We start from the raw sequence: 20,752 nt of genomic DNA on the forward strand, positions 1-20,752 counted from the left end.
CCCCAACCAGCAACTGGATAAATCAAAACTGTGTGACACCTGAGAAGATGCAAGAAGAAGACAATCTCTCTTTTGTGGTGTTCTTGCCAAAAAGGTACAATCTGAATCTAATAAAAAGGAAACATCAGGCAAACCCAAACTGAGGAACAGTCTACAAAAAAACTGACCTGAAATCTTCAAAAATTAAGTTAAAGTAATTAAAGTCAAGGAAAGACAAACTTTTAAGAGTGATGGAGACTAAAGAGATGTAACTAAAAGCAATGTGAGCACTTGACTATGAAGGACATTGATGGGACAACTGGCAACTGGAACAGAGTCTGTGGGTTAGATGGTAATATATCAGTGTTAGTTTCCTGATTTTGATCACTGTGTTGTGGTTAAGTAAAAGAATGCCCTTGTTTGTAGAAATTACACACTGAAGCCTTTAAGATCATGAGGCATCACTGGCTCCATGGTTCAGGGAAAAAGGTTCCTTGTACTTTTCTTGCAACCTTTCCTGTAAGTTTGGAATTACTTCAAAATTTAAAAATTCAAAATAGAATCATACAAGTATTATTTTTCACAATAAACAAAGGTAGCCTTTTTAAAAGCTCAGGAAAGCTGATTTCAAAGTTCATTGTCTTATGTAGACTTAAAGAATAGCTCCAAGAGAAAAGATCTGCCAAGTAAGATGTTTTTCTCTTACAAAATGGAAATTTAACTTCTAAATTTACTTCACATAACTTGAAAATGTAAGCAGTTATCTTACTGGGAAATTTTTCATTTTACCAACTTTATTTTCTCTTGATTTTTCCAGGTATTCAGAGTTGATGTTTTTCCTAAAATAAATCACAGACTATATTTGGGACAAAGAGATACTAAGAAGTACAAAAAGCTTTTTCTCTAAGTGTTATGAAAAAGACTTCAAATTTAAATAAAGCTTACAAAGAAATCATAAAACTAATTTTAACCCCAGAACCTAAAGTGCAATAAATATATATATATAACTAATTTTAAATTCCTTTTATATAGGCAAAAGGGAAACTATAGTATTCTCACTACTTAATATTCCCAGTTCTGCCTAAAACAGACATACATTAATTTTTAACAATCATAGTCTCAAAATTCTATGAACATTTGGAAGAAGTATTTACAACTAATGCTTACTCTTTGCTTGAAATTTTGTATAATCTCAGGAATAGAAATTTAAGAAACAGAAGTCTTCTCATTTCACTTTGCTAAGAACGTTCTTGATTCTTACATATTGCAGGCAGGTCCGCTGGATTCAAAGCTAAGCCAAAAATACCACGCAAAACACTGCCTCTAAATTATTTAAATCTCTTTTGTAGCAAACTTTTCCCAGAAACAGAAACATCCATACAGAAATTCTTACCTTTTTATCAAAAGTTTATTTGTTATCTTTTTCTCATTTTCTGGCATTGAAAATAGTGAAAAAATTATTTGCTGTTATTTGCATATCAAACACATGGTTTCAACGTGGTAGGCTGACTCCTTTGTGTCCATTAAAACCATTTTCCTCATATCTAAAGTGGATCTTGATATCTGTGATTTATGTTTAATACAGAGATGGGAAATGGTGAGTAATCTAATATTAGTCAAGTCTCATGTATTCTTAAAAAAAGCTCAAATAGTTGAATTAGGGTGATGAAATTATACTCAAATCTGAAATTGTAATGAGGCTCCTTTCTGAAACTTAATGATCCATTCATTTTCTTTAGGTTTAGTTTATTTAATGTTTTTCCTCTTCATAATACCAACTGAGGTTTAACTCAATAACAAATGGTAACTATATGAGATTGTATGAAATAGTCGAGCTATTTTTTGGTAAGCTCTTTGATTTGGTATCTACATTCCAAAAGTCAATTCTCATTATTACATGAATTTAAATGGCATTCATAGCTGCCCCCTTTACACAAAGAGGTGCTCAATAATAGGGCTTATTAGAAAGACACTAGAGACCAGGCTGGACATGGTGGCTCGCACCTGTAACCCCAGCACTTTGGGAGGTCGAGGCGGGCAGATCACCTGAGGTTGGGAGTTCGAGACCAGCCTGACCAACATAGAGAAACCCTGTCCCTACTAAAAAATACAAAATTAGCCAGGCATGGTGGCACATGCCTGTAATCCCAGCTACTCGGGAGGCTGAGGCAGGAGAATCACTTGAACCGGGAGGCGAAGGTTGCAGTGAGCAAAGATTGTGCCATTGCACTACAGCCTGGGCAACAAGAGCAAAACTCTATTTCAAAGAAAAAGACCCTAGAGACCAAGAAACTTCCATTCTAGTCCTAGATATGGAAGTAGCTAACAATTTTGGACAAGTCATTTAACTTCTAGTCTTTGGTTTCCATACTTATAAAATGGAGACAATATCCTATCTACTTTAATAAGGTATTATTAAAATGTTTATAATTGGATAATATATTGAAGCATTCTGAAATAATATCAGTTTATCTTTGTTTAGCAATCTCAATTTTTCAAATTCTTCACCCTGGAATTGGAGCTATTAAAGGCACTTGTTTCTCTTTATTTAAAAGATTTATGAAAGGCTCCTACAATGGCATGCCTGTTCCTATGGTTTCCCTTTCCCTCCACAGGAAAAATATAGTGACAATTTCAGATTGTCAAAAGAGTAACTGTTGAGGTCATTAAGATTTGTGACAAATCACAGCCAAAAGTACTTCATTGATAATAGCTTGTTTGAGGCTTCCAGGGAAAAATAATAATGTCAGATTTGCATTTGCTGTCTTAGAATATTATAGGATATTATGCTGTATAAATCTAGATATAACTTTTATTCAGATAATTTTGAAAAATTAGAACATGATTTTAAAGGTGGTATCTCTCTTGTGGAGGGAAATCTTGCTGAAATTACAGCTTCTTAGGTTAACAAAGAATGTGTCCTGTTTGCGTACCTCTCTAAATGAAAGAATTAAGGAGAATTATTTCATTATTTATAGTTTGGTTTGTGGGGGTGAGAGAGGGAATGAGAAAAATCCTAAGACATCCTTGGAACAATTTAACACAAAATATACACATATATAGATCCTGAGATGTTACAACAAATTAAAAAATATATAGATCAACATGATCCAAATGGTTTCCAAGACACCGTTATGGTAGGTAAACAGCCATTTTATGGCATGTGCTCCATGGATGTCCACATCATGCCAGGAAAACCGTACTCTTTGTCTCCAAATTTGAAAGTTAGTCATCCAGAGCAGGCGGCCAGTCAACATCTACAGACTAGAAGGGAAAAAAGAAGTCATTAAAACAGATACTACTGTTGTGGTAAATATTTGCTGGTAATGCTGTATAAATAGTTTTAATATAATGCAACCAAAGAAGTAGCATTTGAAGAAAAAAGCTATTGAATACCATAAATTAACACTCTCAAGTCTGTTCTAGGGATTCTTGGGCCTGAGGTCTTCTGAATTAATTGATAGCCAGTATTTGGCTACTCAGTTGGTTATTAACTTTTTGACTGATGATAAGAGAATACATTTAAATTTTTTAAATGGTATTTATGGGGCCATATTTGGTGGCTCATACCTTTAATCCCAGCACTTTGGGAGGCTGAGGTGGGCAGATCACTCAAGGTCAGGAGTTTGAACCAGCCTTGCCAACATGGTAAAACCCCGTCTCCACTAAAAATATAAAATTTAGCAGAGCAAGGTGGCACACACCTGTAGTCCCAGCTACTCAGGAGGCTGAGGCAGGAGAATAGCTTGAACCCAGGAGGCACAAGTTGCAATAAGCCAAGATGGCACCACTGCACTCCTGAGACTCCATCTCAAAAAAAAAGCTGGGGGCATATTTATGGGTACAAGCAGCAAACAAATGCAAGTGGCTACACCAGTTTTCCCTCAAAAGTCTTAGAAACTTTTATTCTTCTGATCATTTTCATTCTCTCATCTTCACTTAACAAATACTTAAGTAGTCTATAAGCCTATATAGTCTTGTTCGTAACATGGCAACTAAATGTGAAATAAATGATTATGAAAGATGACCTGGAACTCAAAAAGGATTAAAGATCTTTGTGCTTTCTTTCTGTAGAATTTCTATTTCTTTAAAATCCAGTTCAACTACCTCTACTTACCTTTATTTTGTTCTTCTAGAACGAAACCTTGACCTTTGAGTCAGAATGAAATTACAGTGAGCAGACTATTTTGTCTCCACATAAACACATACCAGGTCTACCAAAGGCTAGGGGATCTACTTTAAGAGAAAGTTAAAAAAAAATAACACACTGTATCTGTGGTTTTTAGACATTTAAAGTTTAAAAGATGAAATTGTTTACTGAAAATGTTTTCATTAATCCATGAGTCACTTCACATACTGGCTTCAAAAGAATTTTTATTAGAAAAGCTTAAATAGCTATTTGTGTGTGTGTCTTTTACAAATCTCAAGAAGACATTTTGATTCTGTTTCAGACTATAGCCACATACCAAACACCCAAATGTAAATTAATGAGTGGTTTCTCAAGCTGAAAATAAAACACGACTGATCACAATCAAGTGTGTGTGTGTGTATGTGCGTGTGTAGGGGAGGCACATTGTAGTGCTTAAAAAGCTCCACAGGTGACTCCAATGGGCAGTCAGGGTTGAGAAACACTGGCCTGTGAGTCTTTGACACTCCTAACTGTTCTGAGAATTAAGGTCAAAAAAGATGAATGCAAGCCTGGGCAACACAGTGAGACCCCATCTGTACCCAAAAAAAAAAAAAAAAAAAAAAAAAGCCAGGCATAGTGGCTCACATCTGTGGTCCCAGTTACTCAGGAGACTGAGACAGGAGGATCACTTGAGCCCAGGAGGTCAGGGTTGCAGTGAGCGGTGATCGCACCACTGCACTCCAGCCTGGATAACAGAGCAAGACCCTGTCTCAAAGAAAAAAGGCCAGACGTGGTGGCCCATGCCTGTAATCCCAGCACTTCAGGAGGCTGGGGTGGGTGGATCATAGAACCATTCTTAGAGTTACTTTAGAATTTCACCTTGTTTCAATTCAGACTATAAGAGCAGAGAACTTGGACCACATCACAGGGGTCCTTATAGAATTCCTTTTATGAATAACCATTGGCTCACCTCACTTTCTACCCTTGTGAATAAATGTTTCTGAGTAGGCTGCTTTAAAGTCTTTATAAAACACAACAGGTATGGGAATGAATTCTCTGGAGTCCAAAGGATATATGGAGAACACTTACAACTTTATTTCCTTGCTTGGTTTAAGCATTTATAGATCTGATACTACATGTAAAACACAGTAAATTAGCTATATATTTGCAAGGAACATTAATGAGACCTCGCATTTAAAAAAAAAAAATCCAAAGACAGTCCCTTCCTTCAATACAATGTTTCCGTGAGATTTTCACCATTCTCAAATACCTATGGAGGTGAGTAGTACTAAATGGCTTAATGCCAAAGAGCGTAACTTGGGCTGAATTCAATTTGTCAACGTGCATTCCACAATAAAATGGCTTACCTCAACATCCAGCTCCAGAATGTCTGCAGTCACATTCATCAAGGACCCAATGTTTGGCTTGGTTCTCCCAAAGTCTCCATGTACAAACTCTTTAATGTAGCTGGGGTTTGTTTAAGGAAAAAATGAAGATAGCATGCTGTATCAACTATTCGGTAAGATTTGACAGGCAAAAAAAATAATAAAACTAGAAATGTTATATAAGAGAGGTTACTTCTGAGTTCTGATTTGTGTGTCTTAAGAACTAAGCTTTGGCAAGCTGGTTCCTAGTAGCCTGGCAGCCAACATCAGAACCTGGGAAATGTGTTTACATCAAACTTACCAAAACCATTACTTCTTTTTTATTTACAGCTCATCGTCAAGTGCCAAGGTGTGGATGTGGATATTAAAAATTAACTGTAGCTCAATGCTTTTATTAAAAAAACAACTTTGCCACAATTTCTGTGTTATCATCTTGTTAGTCCTATTTTTTAATAATGGCAACTGGCACCTCCCAGATGGTAGGTTTCCACAGAGTCACACACAGAGTGACCTCAGCGATGGCTTTCCTTGTAACATGACCCAGCAGCAATAGGATGGAATAATGAGACTATTAGTTTAGTCTTAATGATGGCTCTTCAGAAGGATTATCAAAAGACCTACCGTCTAGTTTGCTAACATGGTTAGCAAAAGAACTAAGTTGATTCTCTCTCTCTTTTTTTAAGGAGCAACTTTTTATTTCTCTCATAGGTCTTCAAATTTAGAAGTCAATAACTAATTCTAGAATTTGTTTTTAAGATTAACATTCGTTACACAGGACTGTACTGCAGCTTTGACAACACTTATCTAAAGGATTTGTTTTGGCCAGCATTCAGTAAAAATGTAGCATTATGTTCTGTTCTACAAACCAGCATTTAGTAGAAAATAATGGAACCTGAATAGAAAAGTAAATGTTTCCAGATGATGACGAATCTTTATTATAATATGCTGATATTATATCCTCCTTTCTGAACGTTTTACTCACTCTACCTTTGCCAAATATTTTGACTCAAGCATAAGACATATAATTACCTCATAAATGTCTTTTTTGCTAAACTCATAACTACCCAACAATTGTTATTCTTGTTCTCTCATTTTCTTTAAAGAATGCTCCCTCTGTGTAGCAATGATGAGGAGAAAAAAACCAAATAACCCCAGAATAACCAGTTAAAATGTCCAGAGAGGTTCTTATTCATAACTAGAGGGACAAGGTTTAAGTCAAATGAGCTAGCTCAGTGCACCTGTCAATGTGAATATATAAGGTATATACAAAGAAAATTTAGTAAGTGAAAAATTCATATACTTTGGTATATAACCATGTGGCATCTAAAGCTTTAACAAATAGTCTTTCTTGATTAACACCTTAAGTACATGTACATGGCTGGTTCTAAAAATGTTGTAATAGGATTGAAAAGACATCAAATTCTACAAAAGACATTTCTCTTTGGCTCACCAAAACTAAAGGCCAGAATTAGGTAAGAAGATTTTAAAAAATATAGACATGATTTGAATTTCCATCCATAATATACAAATATGCTCCAAACAACAAAGATACAAACATCTGTCCACTGGAATCTAAATTGATCATCCTTTGATCCAAATTACAAAATTTAGAAGATTTTAAAAGTAGATAACCTATACTTGGCTTAGCTGAGTAAATCCAGGTCCTGAGGTGGGGCAGAGAAATAAGTGAACGCAGGCTAGTGGGGAAAGACAGGCAGACTAGTTACAGCAATATAGGAAGAATGGTATTTGGTGATTAAAACTTGCTTTTTTTCCCATATATATATATATATATATATATATATATATATATATATAGTGTGTGTGTGTACATATACATATACACACACAAAAAAAATAGTACATCATTAGTTCTATATCAGTTAGAAGGTATTTGTCACTTCATGCTATTGGATTACAGAATAATATAAAACCAAGAAACAAAAACTAGGAAGACCTTTGAAAAGTAAACTAAAGCTAAGCCTACTGGAGCTCCCTGATATATTTTAATCAGCAACTCAGTTCTGATACAAAAATCATACAAGTCAGGTTAGATTATGAACAAATTATCAGCCTTAGACTATGGATATTTTAACTCAACCTTTCTGTAACACAGTCAAAGCTCTCTGCAGTCTGAAAATGGAGCTAACTAATGATATGGCATCTGAAACGTTTTATTTTTGTTTTCTTTGCAAGGCCTGTAAAGAAAAGAATATTCTCTGCTGTACTGGGCCAGGGGCCAAGAAAAGATCATAATGTAAACTAGTGCTATTCCCATCTACTACCTATGTTTAATCACCTAAGGCAAATACATGAAATGTTGAAAAGACTCAAATATGCTCATGAATACGTGACTTGCAAAAAATGTCAAAACAGCAAGTGAATCCATCAGAAGCATTTTCTGAGTACTGTGCGCTCAGCACTGGGTAAAGCACTGTAATTGTAGGAAGCAAACTTTAAAGTTGACATTGAATGGACTGCCACCTCAAGGTTTGGAATCATTTTGAAAAACAAATTTAGTGGAGAAAAAAACACATCCAACAAACAAACAAAATAGATTCTTCTTCAGTATAATCCTTTCCCGAATTCCTCCCAGACCAAGCTGACCCTGTTTTCTAGGGCAGCATGGCCTTTTCCAACAGGGTTCCGGTTCCATGGAGGCAGCAGGCGGAAGGATACGTGCCGGCTTGAGTTTTCAGGTGAAGGCGGAAGTGGTGCTCATCCACATAGTGCGACTCCATGGAGTGAATGACGCGAGCTCGCACAGCCAGGGGCCTTCGGTGAAGAACGCGCAAAGGTGTTTTCTGGTCGATCTTTAAGTCCTAGGGGAGAATATGACACACAATCCCAGAGTCAGAGCTTTGCCACCCAGTGAAGCCTGTTTCAGCCCTTCCCTCGCCATCCAAAGCTCAGCACAGGTGTTTCTTTTAGACGACTCCATCTATCACGGGGTGGACACGAATGGTAAAATGAATTGTGTCCCCTTAGGTTCAAACTCTGTGGGACTTCTCATAACCCAGTCTATCATTACTTGCTTTCTGGGCCCCAGTAATCTCTCCATTTGAAGTAAATAGGTCTCTTTTACTCTCATATTTAACAAATTGGTGAAGGCCCTGGAGTTCTGGCCTGCCCTTTAGGTCCATCGGGGTCCTCTAAAGGACAAGGCCCTTAACTTTGTTTTCTAATCCAACAGAGCGACCCAAGAGTGGGGATTTCAGGCTGGTGTGAGAAATGGCTGGTTGCAGAAGAGGGAGCATCAGCATCACTTGGGTGTATGGCGGTTTGCATTTGTTTGAGACAAGGTCTCGCTGTCACCCAGGCTTGAGTGCAGGGGTGCGATCTCGGCTCACTGCAACCTCTGCCTCCTGGGTTCAAGCGATTCTCCTGCCTCAGCCTCCCAAGTAGCAGGGATTACAGGCACACGACACCATGTCCCGCTAAATTTTTTTTTTTTTTTTTGTAGAGGCGTGGTTTCACAACATTGGCCAGGCTGATCTCCAACTCCTGACCGGAGGTGATCTGCCAGCCTCAGCATTCCAAAGTGCTGGGATTACAGGCGTGAGCCACCGCGCCTGCCTAGTTTGCATGTTTTGAGGAGAACCACATACCTAAAAGACTGCATGTCTTTTTACATTTCAGATTTTTTAGGGACACAGGCTTGTTTTCCTCATGAATTGTTCAAGTTAGAGATTTTCTTTTATGGCACAAGATAAAAATTAAGAAATAGACATTAATGGTGTAAAAGGTCAACTAATTACAAGTTTTAAAAATAAATGTTGGGCATAACCAGAAATTTGGGTTCATAAGAACCGAATCCTCTGCAATTTCTTGTTGGAACAACTCTTCCTAATTAATTTCCATGGTTCTTGAGTGCAGGAAAGCCTGCTAAGGAAAGAAAGGTCTGGGTCTGGTCTCTCCTCTGTCAAGTTCTCCACTAAGAAAAACAGAGCAAGTTCTGACAAAGACCTCATTTCAAAGGGTGTGACTGCTTTTATCAGAGCGGTGAGTCAATGGCTCCTCCTAACTCTGTGGGTTTTATCATTCTTTTATTTTGTTATAGAAATACTTTGTCCTGATGAGATAAGCTGTCTCCATAAAATCTGATTTTTCTCTAGTCAGAGAGACAATAAAAAAAAATACATAAATAAAGGACAAGGCTGAAGTGTGCAGGAATCTATAAAGACATGGCTTCCACTTTAGAGCAGAGAAACAGTAGGTCTTTAAAAACAACTATCTACGGAGTTCTCCTCTCCCCTGCTTCCTTTACCTTTAGAGTAACTTCCAGTACTTTGACCATGAGTCAATCAGTCAACAGAAATACCAAGAGCCTCATGTCTTTTTTGGTCTGTTTGTCTTCATTTGACAAAAGGAAACCACTTCATTTATTCTAACATTGCACTCTGCTGCTCCCATACAGCTGAGCTTTCAGAAACACACACACACACACACACACACACACACACACACACACACACACACACACAAATATAAACTTTTTTTTTTTTTTCCTAAGAAATAGGTTGCTCCTAAAGAGAGGATAAGTAGTAAATTTGAAGTGACTTTTTCTCAGAATGGGGAAGTAAGTCAGTTTTTATAATTTTTATGCCAACTGGAATATTTGAAGACTAAAATCATTATTTGAAATTAACTAGTTGTATCAGTCTACTTGGGCTATGGACCATTAAAATAGACCCTATCACCACTTAGTCTGTACCTATAAAAATCATCTTTCAGCCCAGGTTGGAGTGCAATGGTGCAATGACGGCTCACTGGCCTCCACCTCCTGGGCTCAAACAGTCCTCCTGCCTTGGCTTCCCAAAGTGTTGGGATTACAAGCATGAGTCACTGCACCTGTCCTCAGCATTATTTCTGAATTATCTCTATGGCTACCCCCAAACTATGAACCTATTTTTTTAACCCCTGAACTATGAACATATTTTTTTAATGAGTTTATTTTTCCCACAGCATTCTCAATAACTCATACAACCCATGTGAAGGCATAGAGAAATTCAGAAATTCATTTTGCAATCTTAAAGATAACTGTCTATGTTATAACTACCATCCTAAGAACCTTACATAGTACAGCCAAAAGCCAAAGGGCCTTAGGTATAGAATCACAGAACCTGAGAACTGACGAGGCCATTGGAGATGATCTAGTCCATCCCCTCATTTTATAAATGACTTTCTTTAAGCCGGTGAATGATTTGTATGTTTTCACCAAAATACTCATACTATAAACATTATTCTGTACTTTGCTTTTTTTTTCGTGTCATAGGTACTCCTATGAGTTATAGATATAGACATATATCTTTTTTTCCAGCAGTTTTAGGTACATACTAATATATAAATTAAATAGGGTCATATGCTGGGTTTTGTTTTTGCTTTTGTTTTGAGACAGAGTCTCATTCTGTCCCCCAGGCTGGAGTGCAGTGGCGCAATCTCAGCTCAGTGCAACCTCTGACCCCTGGGTTCAAGAGATTCTCATGCCCCATCCTCCCAAGTAGCTGGGACTGCAGGCATGCACCACCATGCCTGGCTAATTTTTTGCATTTTCAGTAGAGATGGGGTTTCACCATGTTGGCCAGGCTGGTCTTGTACTCCTGACCTCAAGTGATCCACCCACCTCAGCCTCCTAAAGTGCTGGGATTACCGGCCTAAGCCACCATGCCCAGCCTGATTTTGTTTTTTTTTAATAGCTGTATAATATCCCAATGTACTCTACTGTTTCCTTATTGAGGGACATTGATTTTGTTTCCAGTTTTTTTTTGTTGTTGATTTTGCCACTTAAAGCCATTAAACATCGTGTACATATTCTTATGCACTGGAGTTTTATTTCTACATGACAGATCAGTATATTCTAAATTTTTGCAGTCATTGCCATGTTGTTTTTGAAAAAGACTGAAACACTACATTTCTACTGTGAACTCTCCTCTACTCCAACCCACTGATGATAGGTATTATTAATCTAAGGGGAATAAAGTGATGTCTTATTGTTACATCAATGTGGAGGTGGAACCTTTTCAAATGATTCTTGGCCACTTGTTCTTTTTGCAGCTAACTGGTTCATATTCTTTGTCTGTTTTTATCTGTTGTGTGTTCATATTTTTCATGATAATATAAATCCTATTTATGGTATCTTTTGCCATACAATTTGTTTTCTACATAATCCTCTATATGTGTATACATATACATATATGTGTGTTTGTATGTTCTTAAATCAGCAGTCCCCAAACTTTCTGGTACCAGGGACCAGTTCTGGGAAGACAATTTTTCCATGAACTGGGGAAGGAGGGTATGGTTTGGGGATGATTTGAGCACATTACATTATTGTGCAGTTTATTTCTATTACTATTACATTGTAATATATAATGAAATAATTTTACAACTTACCATAATGTAGATTCAGTGGGAGCCCTGAGTGTTTTCCTATAACTAGAGGGTCCAATCTGGGGGTGATGGGAAACAGTCACAGATCATCAAGCAGCAGATTCATAAGAAGCATGCAACCTAGATCCCTCACATGTGTGGTTTCCAATAGGGTTTGCGCCTTTATAAGACTCTAACACCGCCGCTGATCTGACAGGAGACCAAGCTCAGGTGGTAATGTGAGTGATGCGGAGCAGCTGTAAACACAGATGAAGCTTTGCTCTCTCACCTGCCACTCATTTTCTGCTCTGTGGCTGGATTCCTAACAGGCCACGGACTGGTACCACCAGGGGGTTGGGAGCCCCTGCCTTAAATCACAACATATAATCCTTTATAGATTCTATACCTTGTTTATTATTTTTTTCCTTAGCACTTACCAGAAACATTTTCCTGTGTGAATAAATATTTACCACATAATTTTCAATGGCTGAATAGTGGTAGTCCATTATACAGATAAGCCATTAATATTAAACCAGTACCTGGGGCCAGGCGAGGTGGCTCACGCCTGTAATCCCAGCACTTTGGGAGGCCGAGGCGGGTGGATCACGAGGTCAAGAGATCAAGACCATCCTGGTCAACATGGTGAAACCCCGTCTCTACTAAAAATACAAAAAATTAGCTGGGCATGGTGGCACGTGCCTGTAATCCCAGCTACTCAGGAGGCTGAGGCAGGAGAATTGCCTGAACCCAGGAGGCGGAGATTGCGGTGAGCCGAGATCGCGCCATTGCACTCTAGCCTGGGTAACAAGAGTGAAACTCTGTCTCAAAAAAAAAAAAAAACAAAACAAAACACCAGTTCCTTCTAGTAGGTCATCTAGATTGTTGTAAAGTATTGCCTATTTAAACAATGTGGGAACTATGTGCATCTCTGTGCCCATGTATGCTTATTCCTTGCATTTGAAGGTAAACTATTTTTATAAGAAGTGGGGGCAAGTGGGAAGAAATATGCAAACAAACAGGCAGACACTCTACCGTGACATGCTCAGGTATAGGAAAACTTCACATGTGCCAAAATGCATGTGCTTTACATATATTATCATGTGTTTTATTCATGTACTTAATCTCACCATCAGTTCTATTAGATAAGTGCTATTTTATATTTGACAGATGACCAAAGATAATAATAGCATTGCCAAGTGTTTTCTATGTGCCAAGTACTGTTCTAAGTGCTTTATCTAATTAAACTCATTTAATTATTTTAACTAATTTTATAGATGAAGAAAGTGAAGCAGAAAGAGGTTAAGTAACTTGTCCAAAGTTACACAGCTAAGAAATGCAGATCCAGGATTTGCACCCAGGCAATCTGTCTTCAGAGTGGGGCTCTTCACCACTGGCCACACTGCCTCTCCAGCAGGTTAGATGAACTGCACAGTCCTTCAGCTAGTCAGTGGCAGAACCAAGCTTAGAACCCAGGTCTTGCAGACCCCAAAGCCCATGCCATGTGACTTGCTAGTAATAAACTAGAAGACAGTGGGGTCTTTGATAGGCAACAGAAAAATGAAATAAAAAGAATAAGAACATTTAAACTACCTTTATGTCATTCAGGAATTCAACGTCTTTCTTCTGTATCACTTTATTTGTCCATATTAAGGCACTGTAGGTCTTTGTCTTTTCTTCTTCACCTTCTTTCATATGTCCTATTGCCTCTCTAAACAAAAACAATTCTTAGAAGTTTGTCCAAATATATAAAATACAAACAAGTCTTGCCCTAAGTTAACCTTTCTTTAAAAATAGTTCCAATGAGATATAACTTACATATAATCTCTAAACAAAAACAATTTTTAAAAGTTTGTCCGAATATATCAAATACAAACAAGTCTTGCCCTAAGTTAACCTTTCTTTAAAAATAGTTCCAATGAGATATAACTTACATATAATTTCCCAGTTTTAACTGCACAATTCAATGGTTTTTAGTATGTTTTCAGAGTTGTGCAGCTATAGTAACAATCTAGTTTTAGAATACTTTCATCACCCTGAAAAAGAAACTTTGTACCCATTAGTGTCACTTCCCATTATTATTTTTCTCCAGCCCCAGACAACCATTAACTGACTTTTCATCTCTATAGATTTACCTATTCTGAACATTTCATATAATGAAATCATACAGTATGCGGTGCTTGGTGTCTGGCTTCTTTCATTTCATAATGTTTTCAAGGTTCATCCATGTTGCCGCATGTGTCAGTACTTCATTCCTTTTTATTACCAAATAATATTCCATTGTATGGATATATCACATTTTGTTTATTCATAGACACTTGGGTAGTTTCTACTTCTTTGCTGTTGTGAATAATGCTACTATGAATATTCATGTACAAGTCTTTGTGTAGATGCATGTTTTCATTTCTCTTGTATATGCAATATCTAGAAGTGGTTATGATTTGCATTTCCCCAATGACTAATGATGTTAAGCATTTTTTCATGTGTTCATTGGCTATTCCTATATCCTCCCTGGAGAAATGTCTACCTGATCTTTTCCCCATTTTTAACTGGGTTGTTAAGAGTTCTTTATACATTCTGGGTACAATTCCCTTACCTAGATATATGACCCTGGAACTGAAACATCTCTTTTGAAATAATCTCCAGTGGGCCTACTCTTACCTTGTGACAAGCTGCAAGTCACGTACTTGGATTTTGTTAGATGAGTTATTAATTTTCTGTAGTAGCAGAAAAAGAAAAACAATTAGCAAGTCTAGCTCAGTTACAGAGTTGCAGAAACATGACGATTTCCATGTCATGAAGTGGTTTACCTGCTGAAGTTCCTTAATTTCTTGTGAAGTGAAATGTACTCTATGAGGATTCACCAGCTCAATTGCAAAGGGCCTTCCTGGCAGCACACACCCCGTCATGAAACAGAAACGTGTTGATGGAGTTAACATTTGGGCTAATGCAAGAGGGTTAGGAGGTGTGAAAAATGGGTTGAGCTCTAGAGGACTGAAAGTTTAGTGACATGACTACATCTGAGGGAGGGAAGAATGTGTGAGAAGAATCAACGGCTTTTTGTTAGGGCAGAGGGGCTACTAAACCCCAGCACAGGCAATATGTGAGAATGACTGCTTTCCCAAAGGTCCATGAACAAGCCTGTGTTAATTACAAAATGCAGTTCAGATAACCACTAATTAACTTGGTTACACTAATGTAAAGTTGTCACATGCAGCAATGCCCTGTTGAAATCCATCCTCCTAGTGATCCACTAGTAAAAGGGAAAAGCTTTGGTTCCATGAAAGGAAGGAACTATAAATCTCAGATAGTTCAGGATTAAATGTCATCATCTTTCTGGCAATGTAACAGGGTAAAATGAGAGACATGAAGGTTAAGACAGCAGAATCACTTTTTAAATAGAGGTGTGCATTTTGAAAACTGTACTGGTCCTCCTGAAATGTTATTAAATGAAATGATTAATAATCAAACTTTTGAAAAAAAAATCAAGCACCTTTTTGTTAATCTACATACAAGTCCCTTATAACCTACAGGTATGCAATCAGGATGGCCTCGAAAGAAATGATTCCTGTTAAGGTGTATTTCATATAATTCATAAAGGGACCTCTATAATCCACAAAGCTTCCTCCCTTGGAGAAGCTCTGGGCCTTGCTCACATTGGTTTTCATTGAGTGACTATGCTAAGCCTGCTATCTATAAAGGATGATAATCAGAAAGTTAGTTCTCATCAGGTGATGCTGTTGCCGTCTTACCATTTCCTAATGTTCTCACATCTACATCTTCTCTTCCAGAGGATGAAAAATTAAAACCTTTGAAAAGCAGATAAAGAAAAAAAAATTAGAGACATAACAGCCCTAAGATACTCATTCCCAACCTTTGGTAGAAACCCAATTGAAGGTCTTCAACAATCTACAAGAGAATCTCAAGGAAGAGTCATCATCCCACCTCTAATGTCAATCTCTACTAAAAATAGTAATGCTAATAGTAAACACCATTTATTGAGCACTTATATGCCAGGCACTGAAGACTTTATATATATATATTATTTATTTATTTATTTATTTATTTATTTTTTAAGAAATGAGGTCTTACTCTGTTACCCAGGCTAGAGTACAGCGGTGTGATCATGGCCCACTGCAGCCTCAAACTCCTGGGCCTAAGCAATCCTCTTGCCTCAGCCTCCCAAGTAGCTAGGACCACAAGTGCGCACCAACACACCTAGACAATTTTTTAATTTTTGTAGAGATGAGGTCTCGCTTTGTCGCCCAGGCTGCTCTTTAACTCCTGAACTCAAACTATTCCCTGCCTTGGCCTACCAAAGCACTGGGATTACAGGTGTCAGCCACCACACCTGGAACGTGTACTATTTAATCCTTATTATAACCTTATAAAGTAGGTATAAAAGAACGCCAGGCTTCAGAAAGTTAGGTAACGTTCCCAGGGTCACACAAGCAAATGGCAGAGCTAGGTGTTTCTGATGTTAAAATCAGAACTTAACTACCATCCCATGGGAAAGCCAAGGCAGAGCGCTGTTTGGAAGAAGAACCCACTACCACCTGGCCATAAGCTTATGGTGAAAACTCTATCATCTTTCTTTCTTTCCTTAAAACAGAACAAAGCAAAAACATTTATTATTTAAGAATTAAACTCCATGAAAGAAAGAGGAGGGAAAAAAAAGGTTTGACTCTAAAAAGCAAATTCATTATATATGTCATCAAACCTAAGCTGGAACCATGATAAAACCCAGTGTGTGCTCTAAGATAAATAGATCATCACAGACTAAAATCTGCAAATATTGGAAGGGGAAAATGGTTTAAAAAAAAAGGCAAGGGGCTTACTCAACAACTTTTTTAAATATAGAACTAGGCGAAGCAGGAAGTAGGAGTCTGTGAACCACTAAGTCCCAAAGAACCCTCCATTCTGTGTTTACACTCCAGTGTCAAGTTACTAATAAATCTATAGCAACATCAGTATCTTCTAGTCAGAGTCAACAGACTCAAGCTGTAGCACTAACAACAGACAGATGGCCATAGCTCAGTGGTGAATTCAAAAATAGCATCTGGGAAGCTGAAGATGCAGACTCCTTGGGGCTATGATTCGCCTTATACCTGCCCACCTCCGACTCCCAGTCAGCCCTGTCAGGAAAACAGCGGGTCCACAGTGACTGAACAAGAACCTGTGACTGGTAGGGGTGAAGGGAATGAACAGGCCTCAAATAGTTAAGTCTATTAGTAACTGAAGCAGCAGAAATCTCAAATTCATAAGTCAGCCATAAAACTTCCCACAAATTCCAGCCCATCAGTAAGAAAGAGGTGCAGAAAGCGAGGTCCTTGAGAAGGCCACCAAAGCATTTGATCCAGACTAAAGGAGAAGGCATATTTATTGATCTTTTAGAAAAATGTTTCAAACCTGAAAATTAAGGAAACATCCTTGGACCCCAGAATGAGAGAAACTTTGGGAGGCAAACCTGAAAACTCATTAGTGTGCAATTATGAACAGCAGCTGACAAAAAAGGAAAAGAAGCCACTGCCTTAAGTACTAGAAAATATATGCTTAAAACTTGGTTGAGCTTTTTAAACTCACATTATGCCTTGTCTCATCCCCCTAAAAAAAAAATCAAGGGCAAGAATGATCAGGAACTATAAGTGGTTCAGCTAATCTGCAGTGGTCCTCGTACCTGGGGCAGACAGACAATGGGACTGAAAGATGGGCAGAGGCCACACAATGAAGGCCCCAGAATATCCAGGTTAGTGGTTTGGACTTCATTCTGTAGCTAGTCATTGACCAGTTTTTAGCAGGGAACTGATGAGGAAAATATTTATTCAATAAGTGAATTAATATATTAGGATAAAATTTCTTAGACATACAGATTTTTGAGAGCATGTCAAAATTTATTACTCATTAGGGAGTTAACAAGTAGATAATAAGACATGCCAGTCTGAAGTGACTGAGAAAGAAGTTGGTATATCCCACATAGGGGAAGGGATGTTTATATAGGTAGCTACACTGCTCTATGTAATACTGGCTTAGTTTATAGAACTTTAAAATGTAGGGGTACCACAGTTAGAACCATCTTCCCAGAGTTGTCAGATGAGAACCACTAATCAATAATAATAAGTAATATATCTGAGAAGCACAGGTTCAGCAAATTTATGTTATTAATCAGAGATTTCAAACAACAAGAGTTTATCCCCTGACAGGGAGCCAGTGAGCACTGAGGCCCAAAGGTCTGCTTTTTCTCGGGGGGCTCTCAATAAATTATGTCAGTACACATTTACAGCTGTCAAGCATACAATATGCTTTCTTTTCAGTTTGGGGATAATTTACCCCACTCAAACGGAAAATGACAACAAACCATCTTCATTAAAGATTGTAAGGGGGAAAACACAACTGTTTGAGAGCCAGTTCCAGCAGCCCTAGAGATAACAGGGGCTTCCCTGGGGCCCAAATAGAACTGAAACTTTCTTGAATCTTCTTAAAGAAATGAATTAAAGTGGTATAAGGGAAATGGCTATGCTTTAGTCAGGAGTAGGCTGAGGCGGCCTTCCAGTGTAGCATGACTCAGCCTGTTTAGAGCACAGGCACACAACTCCATACGTTATGCAACTATGCCACATGAGGTGCATTAGGTGATCACTCATGTGAGCTAGTGCCTGGCTTGGAGCCACTATTCTCTGTAAAAGGTGTAACTACCCTGCTGACACTGTACATACCACACGCACCGGGGCTTGCGCCCAGAGAGAATATAAAGCCATGTTGAAACTCCCTACAATTCCTCCAGTGTTCTTTCAGCTACCAGCCACTCATCCACCCACTGCCCTTGGTCCTCAGCTTGGGCTAGAACCCAACACTTGGTGTGACACTTGATATAGCCAGCAGGATACTGAGATTTAGAAGTGACAACACCCCTCTTCCCTGAGATTGGGGTGATGCAGCTGAAATCACCTTCTAGCAGCCAAGCAGGCCATTCAGCAGGCACAAGCCCTTTGGATTCACATGCTCCAACTGCATTGTGGACTGGGCCCACACCTGTGCTGAGGTGACCAATATTTTCAACTGTTGGATCTGTACTGCCCTTCCAGCAGCAGCTCAGATGGCTCAGATGGCTTGGCCTGGCACATATATCCTGGACAGAGAACTGGACATGGTTGGAGACCTGGGGTCCTATGGCTGATGCCTGGAACACAATGCACAAGCTTTGGACAAAGGATGCTGCAAGACTCACAGCACACTCACCCCCTGGCTGGCCCGTAGTGTTTATGATGGGTGGAGCTGGCTAGTGGGGGAACATGTAGTACTCCCAGCCCAGGCACTGTGGTGCATAGAGCAACACTGGGGTAATACCAGTGTGGGATGGGTACCCATCACAGTCTGTGTAAACATAACACAATGTTGTACCTTTATCCTGGATAATCAGCAGAACATAACAGCAGCCCTGCAAGAGGTCTCACAGGAAATTAAGGTAGTCAAGGACACCCTCAGCCTAGGGAAATGGCTGCACTTTTAGTCAGGAGTAGATGGAGGTGGCCTTCCAGTACAGCATGACTCAGCGGGTTTAGTGCGCAGGTGCGTAACCCCACACATTATGTAACCACACCACGTGAGGCACATTAGGTGATGACTCATGTGAACTTGTGCTTGGCTCAGAGCCACTATTGTCTGTAAAAGGTATAACTACCCTGCTGATGCTATACATATATAGCTCGCACCTGGGCTTGTGCCCAGAGAGAGAGAATAGAGCCATGTCCAAAACTCTCTATGATTCCTTGAGTGTTCTTTCAGCTGCCTGCCACTCATTCACCCACTCCAGCTTGGGCTAGAACCTGACACTTGGTGTGACAGGTGGCCCCAGAAAGAATCCAAATGAAACTTTTTGTGCTAAAGCTTTATTTTCAGCCCTTCATAACTTACGTAAGTCTTACGTGATAATCCATTTGTAAATACCAAATTAACTGGGCAAAAGTTCATGGCAATAGCCCAGGGTCTTTACTGCTAAGATTTTGGAAAATATTAGGGTGCTGGAATACTTTTTTTTTCTGTTCAGTAAACAATTCTTAAAGACCCTTAAAAAAGGGCCACCTATGTGATAGGCAACAAATTATAACAGGGATATAGTTTGAAGTATTTCTCTTTCCTCCTTCCAAGTGAGGGAGCCAGAAGGATCAGCCATATCTCACCTAGACCATGTGTTTGTCATTATCAAAGCATGCTTATCTTAAGGTCTTTCAGAGACAAGGATGAATTTCTAGCTGTTTTGTCAAAAAAAAGGTTTTCTGGGCCGGGCGCGGTGGCTCAAGCCTGTAATCCCAGCACTTTGGGAGGCCGAGGCGGGTGGATCACGAGGTCAAGAGATCGAGACCATCCTGGTCAACATGGTGAAACCCTGTCTCTACTAATACAAAAAAAAATTAGCTGGGCATGGTAGCGCGTGCCTGTAATCCCAGCTACTCAGGAGGCTGAGGCAGGAGAATTGCCTGAACCCAGGAGGCGGAGGTTGCGGTGAGCTGAGATCGCGCCATTGTGCTCCAACCTGGGTAACAAGAGCGAAACTCCGTCTCAAAAAAAAAAAAAAAGGTTTTCTGGCTGAGCGTGGTGGCTCACGCCTGTAATCTCAGCACTTTGGGAGGCCAAGGTGGGTGGATTGCTTGAGCTCAGGAGTTTGAGACTAGCCTTGGCAACATAGCAAAACTCTATCTCCACAAAAAATACAAAAAAATTAACCAGACATGGTGGCACATGTCTGTAGTCCCAGCTACATGAGAGGCTAAGGACAGGAGGATTGCTTGAGCCCAGGAGGTCAAGGCTTCAGTGAGCCATGATCACGCTACTGCACTATAGCCTGGTCAACAAAGTAAGACTTTGTCTCAAAAAAAAAAAAAAAGGTTTTCTAATTATG

General features: G+C 38.9%; 1 protein-coding gene across 9 annotated transcripts in view; it reads right to left on the reverse strand.

Moving 5' to 3' along the window:
- Positions 1 to 749: 749 nt before the first annotated feature.
- Positions 750 to 20,752, reverse strand: part of PUS10 (pseudouridine synthase 10) — a 70,167-nt gene continuing 50,164 nt past the window's right edge. For all 9 annotated transcript variants that reach the window (XM_064364153.1, XM_064364149.1, XM_064364150.1 and 6 more), the window contains 7 exons: positions 15,609 to 15,665; positions 14,667 to 14,743; positions 14,518 to 14,573; positions 13,450 to 13,567; positions 8,173 to 8,315; positions 5,476 to 5,575; positions 750 to 3,243 (listed from right to left, as the gene is read on the reverse strand). In XM_064364153.1, coding sequence (XP_064220223.1) covers positions 3,205 to 3,243; positions 5,476 to 5,575; positions 8,173 to 8,315; positions 13,450 to 13,567; positions 14,518 to 14,573; positions 14,667 to 14,743; positions 15,609 to 15,665 — 590 coding nt within the window. In that variant the 3' untranslated portion in view covers positions 750 to 3,204. The remainder of the gene's footprint in view (positions 3,244 to 5,475; positions 5,576 to 8,172; positions 8,316 to 13,449; positions 13,568 to 14,517; positions 14,574 to 14,666; positions 14,744 to 15,608; positions 15,666 to 20,752) is intronic.

The sequence above is a fragment of the Aotus nancymaae genome, unplaced genomic scaffold (assembly GCF_030222135.1).
Source record: "Aotus nancymaae isolate 86718 unplaced genomic scaffold, 86718_ANA_hifiasm-v0.15.2.pri h1tg000057l, whole genome shotgun sequence".
NCBI lineage: Eukaryota > Metazoa > Chordata > Mammalia > Primates > Aotidae > Aotus > Aotus nancymaae.